Source organism: Anas platyrhynchos, chromosome 5, assembly GCF_047663525.1.
Source record: "Anas platyrhynchos isolate ZD024472 breed Pekin duck chromosome 5, IASCAAS_PekinDuck_T2T, whole genome shotgun sequence".
Taxonomy (NCBI): Eukaryota; Metazoa; Chordata; class Aves; order Anseriformes; family Anatidae; genus Anas; species Anas platyrhynchos.
Window position 1 is genome coordinate 18,652,924 of NC_092591.1, and position 14,009 is coordinate 18,666,932.

The 14,009-nt window shown below is 39.7% G+C and overlaps 1 protein-coding gene across 5 annotated transcripts in view; it reads left to right on the plus strand.

Annotated features, from left to right (window-relative positions):
• The window catches only part of KCNK10 (potassium two pore domain channel subfamily K member 10), a 79,556-nt gene extending 67,232 nt beyond the window's left edge, over positions 1-12,324 (plus strand). For all 5 annotated transcript variants that reach the window (XM_038180400.2, XM_038180401.2, XM_027458637.3 and 2 more), the window contains 3 exons: positions 1,153-1,339; positions 4,831-4,973; positions 6,996-12,324. In XM_038180400.2, the coding sequence (XP_038036328.1) occupies positions 1,153-1,339; positions 4,831-4,973; positions 6,996-7,619 (954 nt within the window). In that variant the 3' untranslated portion in view covers positions 7,620-12,324. The remainder of the gene's footprint in view (positions 1-1,152; positions 1,340-4,830; positions 4,974-6,995) is intronic.
• The last annotated feature ends 1,685 nt before the right edge of the window (positions 12,325-14,009 follow it).

Genomic DNA, 14,009 nt, shown 5'->3' on the forward strand with positions numbered 1-14,009 from the left:
TGTCCTAATCTGGAATGAAATCTCATTTCTGAGTTAAGGAAGATGCTTGATTTGGAAAATTAATTTGGTAATATGTGACTTACAGTGACCTCCACATTCGTTTCCAAGGATAAATACAGAATTTACACTGTCACTGCAATTAATGCACAGTAACATTTCCAGTAGTTTCCAGGCTTCTTGTGAAACTGTTGAATTGCAAGTTCATCTGAGTACAGCATAGAAATCTAAAATAAATCTGTCAGTCAGTTGTGCATATCCAGGCTTGTATCAGTATTACTGGAAACAAAATCCAAGTTTATACTAAATAGAGAGTTTATATGATCTAGGAGTGTAAAATGTTGCAATTACACTGCTTATATTTGTATTTGGTTTATAGCAGCCAGTAATGAATGTACTATTTGTTCAAGAGCTTTTCAGCATGTATTTACATATGTAATTTTATCTCAGGTTATGTGGTATTTGACATAAAACCTGTATTTCTGGAGTGAACTGATAGTATAGCTATCAATTTCTGAAAAGAAGATTTAACCTTCATATTTGTGAATGAAAGCTGGAAATCCTGGGTCAAAGGAAAGTCTAGAAAACCCCCGAACATGGGTTATTAGTAAATAAAATCTCTCTCTCTTTCTCTTTTTTTTTTTTTTTTTTTTTTTTTTTTTAAGGAAAGGTTTATTTTTGTTTTAGTCTCAGTCTTCCTGTTGAATGATGCTTGGGCTGGTGAGGCAATATGGCCTTACATACATGTAAGGCAGCGTGAACATACACCTTTATATACCTATACTACATATTACATATATGTATGGCGCTGTGAACATACACCTTTTCTTATATATTGAACCCAAACTGGAGTGTACCGAGCCTTTCTGAAGCTCAATACTGGTTTTCCAGGATGTATTTCTTGTAGGTTAGTAACTGTCTAGTGAATGGAAAATGGGAATCACCATTTTTCTGTGACCAGACATAGAAGTTCACTATTTCCCAGGGAGGATTCTCACTTAGTGAGAGGGAGAGTTGTGTTCTACCTAATAAGCTCACAAATGGATGGAACAGAAATACCAGATTACACCAGCATGATTTGTCTGCCACTCATAAGGTATACAGTCCCAGTAAGATAATCATTTTTTCTTTTCTTTTGTTATTTCCATTTTCTAGAAAAAACAGGTGAGCCAAACAAAGATCCGTGTGATCTCTACCATACTCTTCATCCTGGCTGGCTGCATTGTCTTTGTGACCATTCCTGCAGTTATCTTCAAACACATCGAAGGATGGACAGCCTTGGAGTCCATCTACTTTGTGGTTGTCACTCTGACTACAGTTGGCTTTGGTGACTTTGTAGCAGGTGAGCAGCATTGAGCCTAGGTGCTATGCATGAGGTCCTTGGCTCTTAGAATTTGTTTTCTGGTGTGGAGAAGGGACATTTCACAATATATTATATCCAATTAAATTAAACTAGGTGTTTCAGTTGAGGTTAATGTGCAATAACATGCAGGACTCCAGGCTGATTTAATACCCAGGTACCTTTCCATCTGCAGAGTGCAAGCTTTCAGCAGGGTAGATAGCAGGAGTCTGGGAAGTCCTGATTATCCCTTATCGTGCAATGAATTATGCACAAGTCAAATGACTTTCCTATTGAATTCAGGATTTGTATTAGTCCATTAGGTCTCAATATGAGGCTGATTGCTGAAGCAAGTAGCCAAAATGATGAACGGACAAAAGTCTTACAAGTTAGGGTTGATCTATAAGGCTGGAGAAATGTCTGGTTTGATGCAGTACTAGGCTGCTAAAAACTGTTGCAGAAACTGCAGCATTTCAGAGGCTGGATCTTGTTCTCCAGCCTTGGCAACAATTTCTACATTGCAGCTACCCTGTTAAGAAGAACTCTTGTAGGAAAGGAAAGGAAAGGAAAGGAAAGGAAAGGAAAGGAAAGGAAAGGAAAGGAAAGGAAAGGAAAGGAAAGGAAAGGAAAGGAAAGGAAAGGAAAGGAAAGGAAAGGAAAGGAAAGGAAAGGAAAGGAAAGGAAAGGAAAGGAAAGGAAAGGAAAGGAAAGGAAAGGAAAGGAAAGGAAAGGAAAGGAAAGGAAAGGAAAGGAAAGGAAAGGAAAGGAAAGGAAAGGAAAGGAAAGGAAAGGAAAGGAAAGGAAAGGAAAGGAAAGGAAAGGAAAGGAAAGGAAAGGAAAGGAAAGGAAAGGAAAGGAAAGGAAAGGAAAGGAAAGGAAAGGAAAGGAAAGGAAAGGAAAGACTAATAGGGTATGTATGCATCTCAGTGCTAGAAGGCTGCTCTCTGTGATGAATACAGTACTAGCTGGAGCTATAAATATCCATCCTTATGAATTACCAAAGAAGAAATCAGGATTGTTGGCTAGCGAGATGAGAGAATTTTTTCAGTCTTTTCATTCTACTGCTTTGCTAAGGAAAAGCTGGTTAAAATAAGTGGAATTTCTTTTCCCATTTGTGCATGACCTCTACTCCTCATTCCTGTTAGTGGTCCTAGTTAAAGGCATTAAGATGCCTATGTTACAAAGAGCCATATTATGCTACTGTTTTGTTATTTCCTATAACATCAGTGGAATTTGAATGAGTTAAAAACATCAAATGAAACTACAGAGATATGTAAAGTTTTCTTTGCTGAAGAGCTGTAGACAAGTCTTTCGTAGACAAGACTCTCATCCTCCTTTTTTTTCTGACATAGTGGTATAGAAGAAGTGAAACATTGAGGAAAAAATCCACTTTAACCACTTAAGTGTGAAGTAAGAAGCTCACTGCTATTCTGGCTTTGTGGTATCACAGTATGAAGTAAAAATAATTAACAATATTCTTCTTAAGCATGTGGCACTTTGGTAATGTTTTCTTTAATAATATAGTTTTAAAAAAATAAATTGTTGTTCTATATTCAACATGATTGGGAGAATGTAATACACAGCTGGGTTGCTACTAGTGGCCAAGATTTTTCAAAAATCAAATGGGGACCCTGAATAAGAAAACTTCAAAGATGGTCTCATGATTAAGAGCTTAAGGCAAGTGATCACCAGGAGATTTTGATTTTATTGCTGGTTTTGAGAAAGATTGTCTGTCACTTTTATTTCCTGTCACTTTATTCTCTCTGTATCTCTATCCCTTCAACATCAAAGAGAAAATGCCATGTCATAAAGCAGCATCAGTGGAGCTATGTTGATTTATTCCACCTAGAATGCGTCCCAACTCCTGCCAAATTGGGAGAGTTTTTGTAGTACTGTTGGAAATACAATTAAGGATGTATTCTGGAAAAACAAACAAACAAACAATCACCGAATATTTGATAGGCTGAAAAAAATAAATGTTTTCATACTTTTTCAGAAGTCAATCGCCTGATTTCTACTTAAGACAGACCTAGACAATCTGCTTCATAGCTAGCTTATGCAGGGATGCGTGTGATCAGAACAGCCTCATTGTACCATAGCAACAGCTGTCCCCACCTACCATTGTTTTGCACTCTTGAAGACTGGAAAAAGAGAGTGATTCATGCAGTGTATGGGGAGAGATTAATATCAAAAACAGTATTTGGGTTCCTGCCAGTGCTCAAATGTCTGAGCTTTCATGGGGATGTTCAGTGACTGTATGCACACTCATGCTCAGTCTGGGTAAAATTAAAGAGTTATAAAATATCTCAGATTGCAAAATTCTCAGGAGGAGACACTGAGCCATGTCATCTGGGGAATTTAATGTAGGAAAATCCTAAAAGCTCTCTGTTGTGATAAGGAGGTACAGGTTGGTGTCCAGCTCTCAAACAACCAAGATTAGGAAATATGCATTCCTATGTCCCAGGCAGGGGACTTAGTCTTTCTTGCAGTGCATGTAGCACTGTGATAGGTCTAGAAGTTTCAAAAGTGAGGTTGTAGCTGCTTTCTTTTACAAAGGTTTATCTTGTTCTGTGGTAGGTAGCAGCCTAGGTGCTACTGTATTTGTTTTAGGCCCTTCACCGGAGTTGCCAAATGCTCACATATTTGTTTTACTAGATCTTCCTGAGACTTGCATGAAAAGCATCTTAGATTCCTGCTTGTCTGAGCACTGGTACAGGTTGCTTGGAGAGGTTGTGGAGTCTCCCTCCTTGGAGATATTCAAAAGCCTGGGGAACCTGCTCTGGGTGACCCTGCTTGAGCAGGGTGATTGGACCAGATGACCACCAGAGGTCTCTTCCAGCCTGAGTCACCATTCTGTGATATTTGTTGCTTCATTTGATCCATATCTCCTCTAAAGTCATTGGCCAGAGAATGCATCCTATAACTGATATCCAAGCAGACAGTATATTCTTATTATCAGAATTTGTACAGCATTGGCTTTCTGTCAGATACTCTGATTTGGAGGGGAAGGCAAAGTTATTTTTCTGTCTTATACACAGAGGTCTCTGAATCCTGTATTTAAAAACAAAGAATCTGGAAACACTATCACCTGAGGGGGTTGAACTGTGAAGTATCCAAATTACCAGGCTGCCAACAGTTCAGGATGAGGGAGACTAGCTGTATTATTTTTTTTTTCTTGAAAATGTGTTCATGCTGTTGCAAGTACTATTGAAGCAGGAACTTCAGAATTGCTTCAGACTACCAGCAATTTGAAGAAAAAAGTTTACCAGGTGCTCTGGCAGGTCATATAGCAGCAGAACAATATGCAATTCTGAAGAATCGTAAATCAAGAACAGACTGTTCCTCCCATCTGACAAGCCTCTCATCTTTTATTAGAACTACAATGGTGTTGGCAAGAGTCAAAAATATTTCAAGGAATTTCTCAGAATTTCAGATATTTTGTCATCAATTTTGGCATCTCATGCTTCCTAAGCATAATTATATGCTTATTGCAGGAGGAAATGCTGACATCCATTACCGGGAGTGGTATAAACCCTTAGTGTGGTTCTGGATCCTTGTTGGCCTTGCCTATTTTGCTGCTGTCCTGAGTATGATTGGAGACTGGTTAAGAGTCCTGTCCAAGAAGACAAAAGAAGAGGTATGACATAATATCTCATTGTTTTTTCATTTTATAAGAGAGCTTTAAGTGCCTGATTTCTGCTTGTCTAATGAAGGATGCTCCTCTGCTTGACCAATGTACAGTATTGCCTATGGTTTACTCCACTGACTGTCTTTGCTATCCTGTTAGCTCTGATCTTTACCTTTTTCACAAAGGGTGGAAAAAAGCAACTGAAGCAAACCTATGTTGTTACACCTCTATCAGTACTATTGAATACACAGAACACACCAGTAGGATTGCAATTATGAAATAAGCAAGACTGGCCTTCACTATGAAGCAAGTTTTCAAACTGTCATAAAAATTTCAAGTGCTCTTTCTTCAAAATGAGAAGTGCATGGATTTTTAAGACATTAGTTGGCTCTGTTCCTTATTAAACAATAATCTGCCTTTAAACCAGGCTTCAACACTGAGTTTTCCCACTTTTCCCTGTGTCAAAGAATATGGTTCTGAGTAAGGGTTTAGATTCAGGCCCCCGTGTTTTTAAAACTTGAAGAAATTGAGTAGGTGGCATCAGGGAAAACATGATTAAATACACTCAGAACATGCCCTCCATGGTTCAAAGACAATATTGCTAGTGCTCAGAATAAGAGTGGAAAATGAAAGGTAATTGCTGTAGCTCTGAAGCTGAAGCCTGCTGTGGGGGAGGTTAATATAATTTCAATTTTTAATGCAATCTCCTCCTGCATTCCTAGCAAAGCTAACCTGGCAGGGTCAACTAAAGAGCAGGAATAACCAAAATTTGACAGAGGCAGAGCTGTTTATCATTTATGAAGGCAGCTGACCCACCTGAGGCCCAGTGCAGCTCCACAAATGAAAGGGGAGAATATCAGCTATCAGGCTGCTCAGTAGCAAGACAGTGCTTGGCTGTAGCACCCAGAGGTGAGAATTTGAGCTCTCATGGTGGATGTGAGATACCTGCTACCACAGATAGTCCAGTTCTAAGAGGACATCTGTTCACCTGGACCACTGGATGCAGAAATGGAGTTCTGGCCCCAGCAGCCCAAGGAAACCATTGACCTTGGTGAGCTGCTGCAAACATTGTACTCCTGAATCTGTTCTCCTTTAAATGAGCTTTAGAAAAGGCCTGTGTTGACTGAGATATTGCTTGGCCATGTCTTTTCTTGTGTGTCTCTCAAGAAGAAGTATTTGTTCAGCAGCCATTTCAGTGCTTTATTCTTAGTTGTTATTGTTCTCTCAGGTGCAAAGGAGTAAAAGAGAACAGAACAGTGAGACATTTAAGGACATCCTTGTGGTGCCCACACAGAATGTTGATGTGTTTTGAAAGCTCCTCCTTCAGGAAGCAGCTTGCTGATTGCTGGCTTGAGGGGGTGTTATTTGGATAGTTATGCAATGGGCACCTCCATTAAAGACAGCTAGAGCTGTCCTGGAGAAGGAACACTAGACTGGATGCATCAGCAGATTTTTGGAGTATTTGAAGTTACCTAATAGGTATTCCCAACATTAATTGCTTTGTGGCACTGAGCAGAATGTTCAATGGGAGTGAACAGCTCTGCCCATGAGCAATACAGAAAAATACATTGCTGTATTGCTACACACTGGTTGCTGTGCTGTTCTGAGGCATATTAGTATAAATATATGTAAATAATTTTGCCCACTCCTGGCTGTCTACAGCTGATATTTTAAGTCATTAATTTTGTTCTTAATCGTGGAGGGATTAGCATGGAGACCTCCTGCCATGGAACATAACTTATAAAATCTGTGGAGTGGCAAGAAGTGAAACTGGTAGCCCAGTGATATGCCACATAAGTTATTTACTAGTCACGTGTTGGTATCTTTAGACCCTTCCTGAGTATAAACACTTTGCTGCTGAAGTTTGGCCCGGATGTATGCTTTGGACCTGGGACTGGTCTCTGAATCTATGCCAGACAAAAAGGTGGTTATGCTACTGGGAACAATTCGTAGGAATGAATGTCACTTCATTTTGTGTGAGTGTGTTCTTTCTTTATTTATTTTTATTAATTTATTTTTCTTGTTGTAAAGGTTGGAGAAATAAAAGCCCATGCAGCTGAGTGGAAAGCCAATGTGACAGCTGAGTTCAGAGAGACACGGCGGCGGCTCAGCGTGGAGATCCATGACAAACTTCAGAGGGCTGCCACCATCCGGAGCATGGAGCGTAGGCGCCTGGGCCTGGACCAGAGAGCCCACTCCTTAGACATGCTGTCTCCAGAGAAGCGGTCTGTCTTTACGGCCTTGGAAACGGGACGCTTCAAGGCTTCATCTCAGGAAAGCATCAACAACAGGCCTAACAACCTGCGCCTTAAAGGGCCGGATCAGCTCAACAAGCACGGGCAAGGGGCGTCTGAGGACAACATCATTAACAAGTTTGGATCTTCTGCTAAGATGACCAAAAGGAAAAACAAAGACCTCAAAAAGACCATCCCTGAGGATGTGCGTAAAATTTATGAGACCTTCCGAAACTACTCCTTGGATGAAGAAAAAAAGGAAGAGGAGACAGAGAAGATGTGTAATTCTGAGAACTCTTCTAGCACTGCAGTCCTGACCAACTGCATCCAGCAGCACTCGGACCTGGAGAATGGAGTGATCCCCACTGAAACCAAAGAAAGGGAACATGAAAACAAAGCATTACTTGAAGACAGAAATTAAATGTAAAAGATGCTTGACTTGAATTAACAATGTTAGTGTTTTATATACATATATATATTGAGACACGTGCCTTATACAGACTCCTTATTCAGTCTGAATTATATAGCATCGAAGAATATTTCACTGTGCCATAAAGACTCAAGCTTGCTCTGCCAAAACAAGTCAGGAACACAGCACTGCAGAATGGCAACAGAAAACTACGCACATGGAAATTTCAGCCTGTATAAGATTACCAGGGCAAGACGCAAAGGAAGAGGCTGAACCACAGCGATACCAGCAGAGTGATATGACCATGGCATAACATTAGACAAAAGGCAGCTATGTAAGAGGAGCCTTTGAAAGCGATAAAAAGGAGTATATCTTTGTAATGGAGTATGTATTCATTAAGCCTTCCCCTGGTGATTAAAAAGAGGAGAAATTATTGGAGTGAACTAGAAACTTTCAGTAAGGCTTAGTTTATGTTTTGGCACGTGATCCAAGCTGGATTTTTTTTTTTTTCCATTTTTGAACCAGATGCATTATCTTTCTAAACTCCAAACGAATGTCAATGGACACAGCCACCAGCTGGATGCTGGTTTGAAAAATCAACAGAGACATATTTAAGGGTCGGATTGCTCTTTTCATTAAAAAAAAAAAAAAAAGAAAAAAACTCTGTGGGTATTTATCTTAACCAGTGAAAAAAAAAATGAAAAAAGAAAAAAAAGAAAAAAGAAAAGAAACAAATGGATTTTATTCTCTTGTAGGAAACATTCAATGTAAACTCACAGCAAGAAAGCGCTTATGAAGAAAATGCAACATCTACTGCTATGTTGTTTAAAAGAAGAGAAACGTTAATTTAATGATATTTGACTAGGTGTATAAAACAGTGGGCCAACTGTTTTTTAAAAGAATTTCTCATTCACACTTTCTACCACTGAAAAACCTTTCAATTTTAATGCTGTAAGACTATGAAGGCAGAAGGAAAGCTTATAGCTTTTGCATGTCAGCATACTGCTGTTCTCTGTAGCTGAATTTGAATTTTTAAAAATAGAAATAAGAGCATATACATTATTCAAATGAGGGCCAGGGCAACCATAGAATCTCAGGGCTCTATGCCCCTTTTGCTGGGTTTGGGTTTAGACAAGAGCTGCAGTCATAATCTCAAATTAAAAAAAAAAAAAAAAAAGAAAAAAAAAGGAGAGAGAGAAAAAAAGAAATTTAGGAAAAGAAGTTGAGAAAAATATGGTGGTAATCTTTTAAGTGCTTATAGCTTTAAGTGCCATTAATGCTGTCATATTTTGTAACTTTTTAAACAAGTATTTGGAATTATTTGTTTTAATTTCCTTTTCAGGTATTATCTTTTTTTGGCATTTGCTATCTCTTTTCTTGTTAAATCTAAACACGAGCTCTCTGCATTTCCAGGTTAAAGTGAAGTGTAACCAAATTGTAGGTATTTTTAAAAAATTATTTGTGGTGTCTGGACGCATATAGATATAAGACACACAAATGTCCCTAGACTTCATAGTAAATATTCAAAGAAAAGGCTGCAAAATATTTAATAGGAATTATGAAAAACACTTAGTTTTGGTAGTCTCAGCCTGCAGGCTACTGTTTGCCATTGCAGATAGAAGATTTTGCATGCCAGAAATGAAATACATGATTGCACCAGCAATGCCTCCCCTGCGCCTTCTCCAACTCTTAAATAGTCTTGCAATTCAAGCTGTAGGCATATAGGTAAAGTAAGCATGGATGTAGATGGCAGAGACATACCGAGTCCCATAAGCTAGTCAAACGTACAGACGATATGGGCACAGACTTCTGGAATTGCATGTCCATATCTGCATACACAGAAATGCATGCTCCATTTTCTGTGATAGCTTCTTAGATTTCATGCACAATGAACCAATTCAAAATCTAACTGGTCACCAGAATATGATTGCCAAGGCTATGAATAGAAACATGGCAATGAAAATGCAAATTTTGAGTATCCATATTTGCATATCTAATTGACTCTGCACCATTTGCAGGAGCAAGCCAAATATCACTAGTCCAAAAGAGGAAAAGTTCTTCGTATGTTCTGTCTGCTGATTCACTTCACTTGAAATATCACATCATCTTTCTAATTCCTTTATCTATTTGAAAATTAAGGATGAAAAAACAATGTTTGAAAAATTTCAGGTCATTTGGGATTACTTTAACTCAATAAGGTCCTACAGAAATTGCATTCTGCTTAGGTCACCAATGAATCTCTAAAGGCACAGGGCTGTCTGCTGGCTTTGGTGTACTGGAGGCAGGACAGTGAGCCTCATCCCAGGGAAGGTTCCTGCTGATTCCATAGCTGCCCTTGCTTTGGGGCCACACCATGACATGGACAGCAGCTTGCAGCCAGCCTCAGACCCATCCTGCTCAGGCTGCAGGCAGAGGCCAGGGAGAAGCAGGTCTGTTCAACGTAGGAATCCTCAAGCCCTCCTGACAGTCCTGGTTTTGGGCAGGCATGGGATGAAGTAGGGCCTCCAGTGCCACACATGAGCAAGTCCTCTGAAGTCTTGGAAATTCAGTGAAGCCTTTTGTGCTCATTCAGTAGACTCAGGGTGGATAAAGTACACTTGGATATAGTGAGGCTTTCTGTTGTTTAGATCTGGGGCTTTACTGTAGACTAGTAGAAAGTTAGGAGCAAAAGCTACAATTCGAGTATGCATTTGAATTGCAGACAAGGTTCAGAAGTGCTCAGACATGTGATTCAGGTCCCATGAATTAAAGTACTGCCTGGTTACACCGTACTGCACTTTGCTTGTATTAAGGATCAGGCACACAAAAGCAAGTCACCTGAGCCTGAAAGCCTGCAGTACATGCAGATTGTGCTAACAATTCTCCATGGTTACCAAATGCCAAAAACAACATCACACATGCAGTTTTATTTGCTCTTCAACTGACTTGTCGTCGCAAGAAATGCTTGCCTGTAATGGAAAAGTCCTGCATAGATGCACAGACAGATATGTTACCTCTCTGTGAAAAATAAGGCTTAGTCATAGCCAGTACATTTCTGCAGGGAAAGCTGGACTCATTGTCTTGTAGGCCTTGTCTGTGAGAGCAAGGAGTTAGTGGGCAAGTCATGGAAAACACATCAGCATGGACAAAATTGCTGAGGAAGTAATATTTGGTGGCCAAATTCAGAACTGCTTGCTGTGATGTGATAGAAGGACAATGCAGTCCTGGCATATTTTTCATCTCTAAATTTTCTGAGTTCTGTCTGCATCTAGCTGATGGCATCTGTGGCCAGCTTTGGTTTCTGCCTGCCCATCCCATGCAGGAGTCCATGGCTGACATTTTACCAAGCTGTGTCTTCACCCGCTTCTGGTTTGGGATATGATTGTTTTAGGGCCAAAGGGTGATGCTGAATAAACTCCCAGTGAGATACAGAACAGAGCATTGGATGACATGAAAGCAAAAAATTTTTTTTTTCATTCTGCCCCCCTTCACCCTCATTTGTGTGTCTGTGAATCTTGCTGAGAAAGCTGCCAGTCTGCTAGTGGAGTAAATACTTTCTCCCGTATGATTGCCTGTTAAATTCCTCAATACACATCAATTTGTATTACAATGTGGGAAGTGCAAAGGGTGTATTGTGTAGGGTGGCAGCCAGTGATGTCTGAAAACTAAAATGACATTTTATTGTCCTACATTGCTTCTCCCCGGCAAAGGCCATCTCTGGGTTTTACTTCTATGTAGCAGTTTGGGAGAGGATCTCAGTTCAACCATGAAGTGTTTTGGTGGTTAAAATTCTCACCTTTTGGAATTTAGATTACTTAGAAAAAAAAATAATTGTGATGCTATTTCTAGTAAGGCTGTTCAACCATTATTGCAACTTTTGGCAAAAGATAGTCTGAAGTATATCCAAATCTCCTTGCACTTAATTACAACCTTTCACAGCAGCCTAAAAATAGTCAGACAAAATGGCGACTTACTGACTTTAACTCTCAGATCCCGCACTGAGCACAACATGACTTGACATGGGAATTGGGACCTGAAAGAACAAAGGAAACATGGATTTTCTGTAGCCGCAGCCCTCACACATAGAGGAAGACTCAGCTGTCTGTTTTCCTACAGCTTTCAGCTCTGCAATCCCACTCTCTTCTGTCTTGTGCAGGAGACTTCTGGCACGCTCCTTTGGGGATCCTCCTGAACCATTAACGATCACTGAACTTGTGCAGATTTTGCATGAGTGGTTTTGAAAAGGTTTGTAACTTCATCCATGTGGCAGTCTGTGAATTTCTTTGTCTTTTTTTTTACAGGGAACATTATTTCTAATAAACACCTTATTAGAAATAATAGTAAATAAAAAAGCAGTGATTTATATTAACAAAATCTGATTTTTGTTGTTGCTGTGAAATTATAAACCATCTGAGCTTTTGCTGTCTGGCTTTATGATGTCTCTAGTAGAAGTCTGCTTCTTCCAAAGCCATTAATGGGCGATGCCAGAGACTTTCTGCAAAATTCTCTGTAATCCACGATAAACAAAACTATGTCTGTGAGTTCAGGGTGTTAAAAATCCTGTCCTTAAGAAACCTGTATTTTCCTGAAGAATGCGTGTTTATGCTGTACATGGGCTGTTTGTTTGTTTGCCAGCTTTGGTTTTCTCAGGGGCTTACTTGTGTTGTCAGGTAGCATGATGTCTGCTAGTCTCACTTTTCCCATCATCCACTAAAAATAAATAACAGGCAAAGACCAAGCTTTATGTAATGTTGTATATTAAACTGGAACAAGAAGTCTTCTGCTAAACAGATAGATACAAATGTAAAGGGTGACTGGGAACTGCTTCAGTCCTTTCCATACCTCTGTTCGTTTTGAACTATGCTTTCTTTAATCTAAGACCAAAATCTGCTCCCATCAAAGTCAGTGCAGTAAAGAGGAGCTAGCTTCTTATTTTTAAGCTTTTTAAGGTAAAGATTTGCTGTTTGGGCATTGAAGTGTTATTTGCACTTACCGAGATGGCGTTATGTCAATACTAAATACAAATAAGCCCAGCTTCAGAAATGGTTCCCTAGGCAATAAAATATCAATGAAAACACAAATGCAAATCAACACAAATCTGTGGAACTCAAATAGAAGCTTGTAGATTAATGTATGAAACTAGTTGCCTGAAATATATCATCACAGAAATGCAGATTTGGAAGTTCCTGTAGGTTGCCTAATTTTTCCCAAGGTCCCCATCTTGTTCCCTACCAGTAGCAGTTAGTCTTGTTAATACCATTGCTGATTTGAAGCACAATTGTTCCTGCCTGCCAGCACAACTCAAGTACATAATGATGTTAGACCATGTTGACTCACACTGATGAAATCAAACACTCTAAAGAAGCAGTTTGCAAAAGGTAATTTGGGGTTGTCCTGATGAAGCCAGCACATACTCTGGGAGCTGGATCATGCTGGGTTGAATAGGTCAGTCTAGAAGCACAGAGTATTCTGAGTTTGAAAAGATCCACAAGGATCATCGAGTCCAACTCCTGCACAGGACCACCCAATCTAAGGGCAGGTCTTGTCCACAGTGCTGGTGAGTACTCAGGAACTGACTGAAAAAAGGCGCTATGCGAACACGTGCATGTGCCTTCATGCAGCCCATGCAACCAGTTCTTGCACACAGATTCAGTGGTGGTGCCTGCCACTCCATGCAGGTAGGCATCAGTTTGTGCTCCGTCATATCTGCAGACAGGTCATGTCTCAGCCAAATCTTGCCACTAATACCTACACTGCTTTAGGGGAAAGGGGGCATTTCTCTAGCAAGTGCCCCTTTGAGACAATTAGGATGTGCTTTTCTTGGCTGAGCAAGTTGAGAGCAAATCACAAGCAGGTGATATGTGGCGTGTAAGAGAATATTTTAGTTTCCCAAATATGTTTCACCCACACTCTCTTTTTCCTTGTGAGAACTGGGTGCTTAAAGAGGAAAGTTTATAGTGCCTATTGTGAGATGTAAGCCAAACATAGCAGCCTTCAGCCTCCCATTTAGCAGTTTTCCAGATCCTGGAGTCATGTAGTAACTATTATAAGGAAAAGGCAGGATTTGTATCTGGATAACAGCTTTGCAAAAATTCAAATTTGTTCAGGCAAATGTTCCAATGCAGTTTTAGGCTCATTTTTTCTAGTACAAATTGATCTAGACCTTGTGGACTGGGCTGATAAACCACGATTTTCTTTTTCTCTAAAATTTGGGGAAACATTTTGGTGGGATGGTGGTCTATTTATTTTATCCTGATCAACTTCAAATCATAGTATAAGCAATCAGAAACCTACTTACAAAGCTATTCTATCTACTCTCTTGTCTCTGCCTCTCTTTCTCTTCCGTTCTCTGTAAGATTTTATGGTGCTTTAGAACGGCATTTTCAGAAAAGGGACAGTTTCATAAATGTCATTATCAGGGTA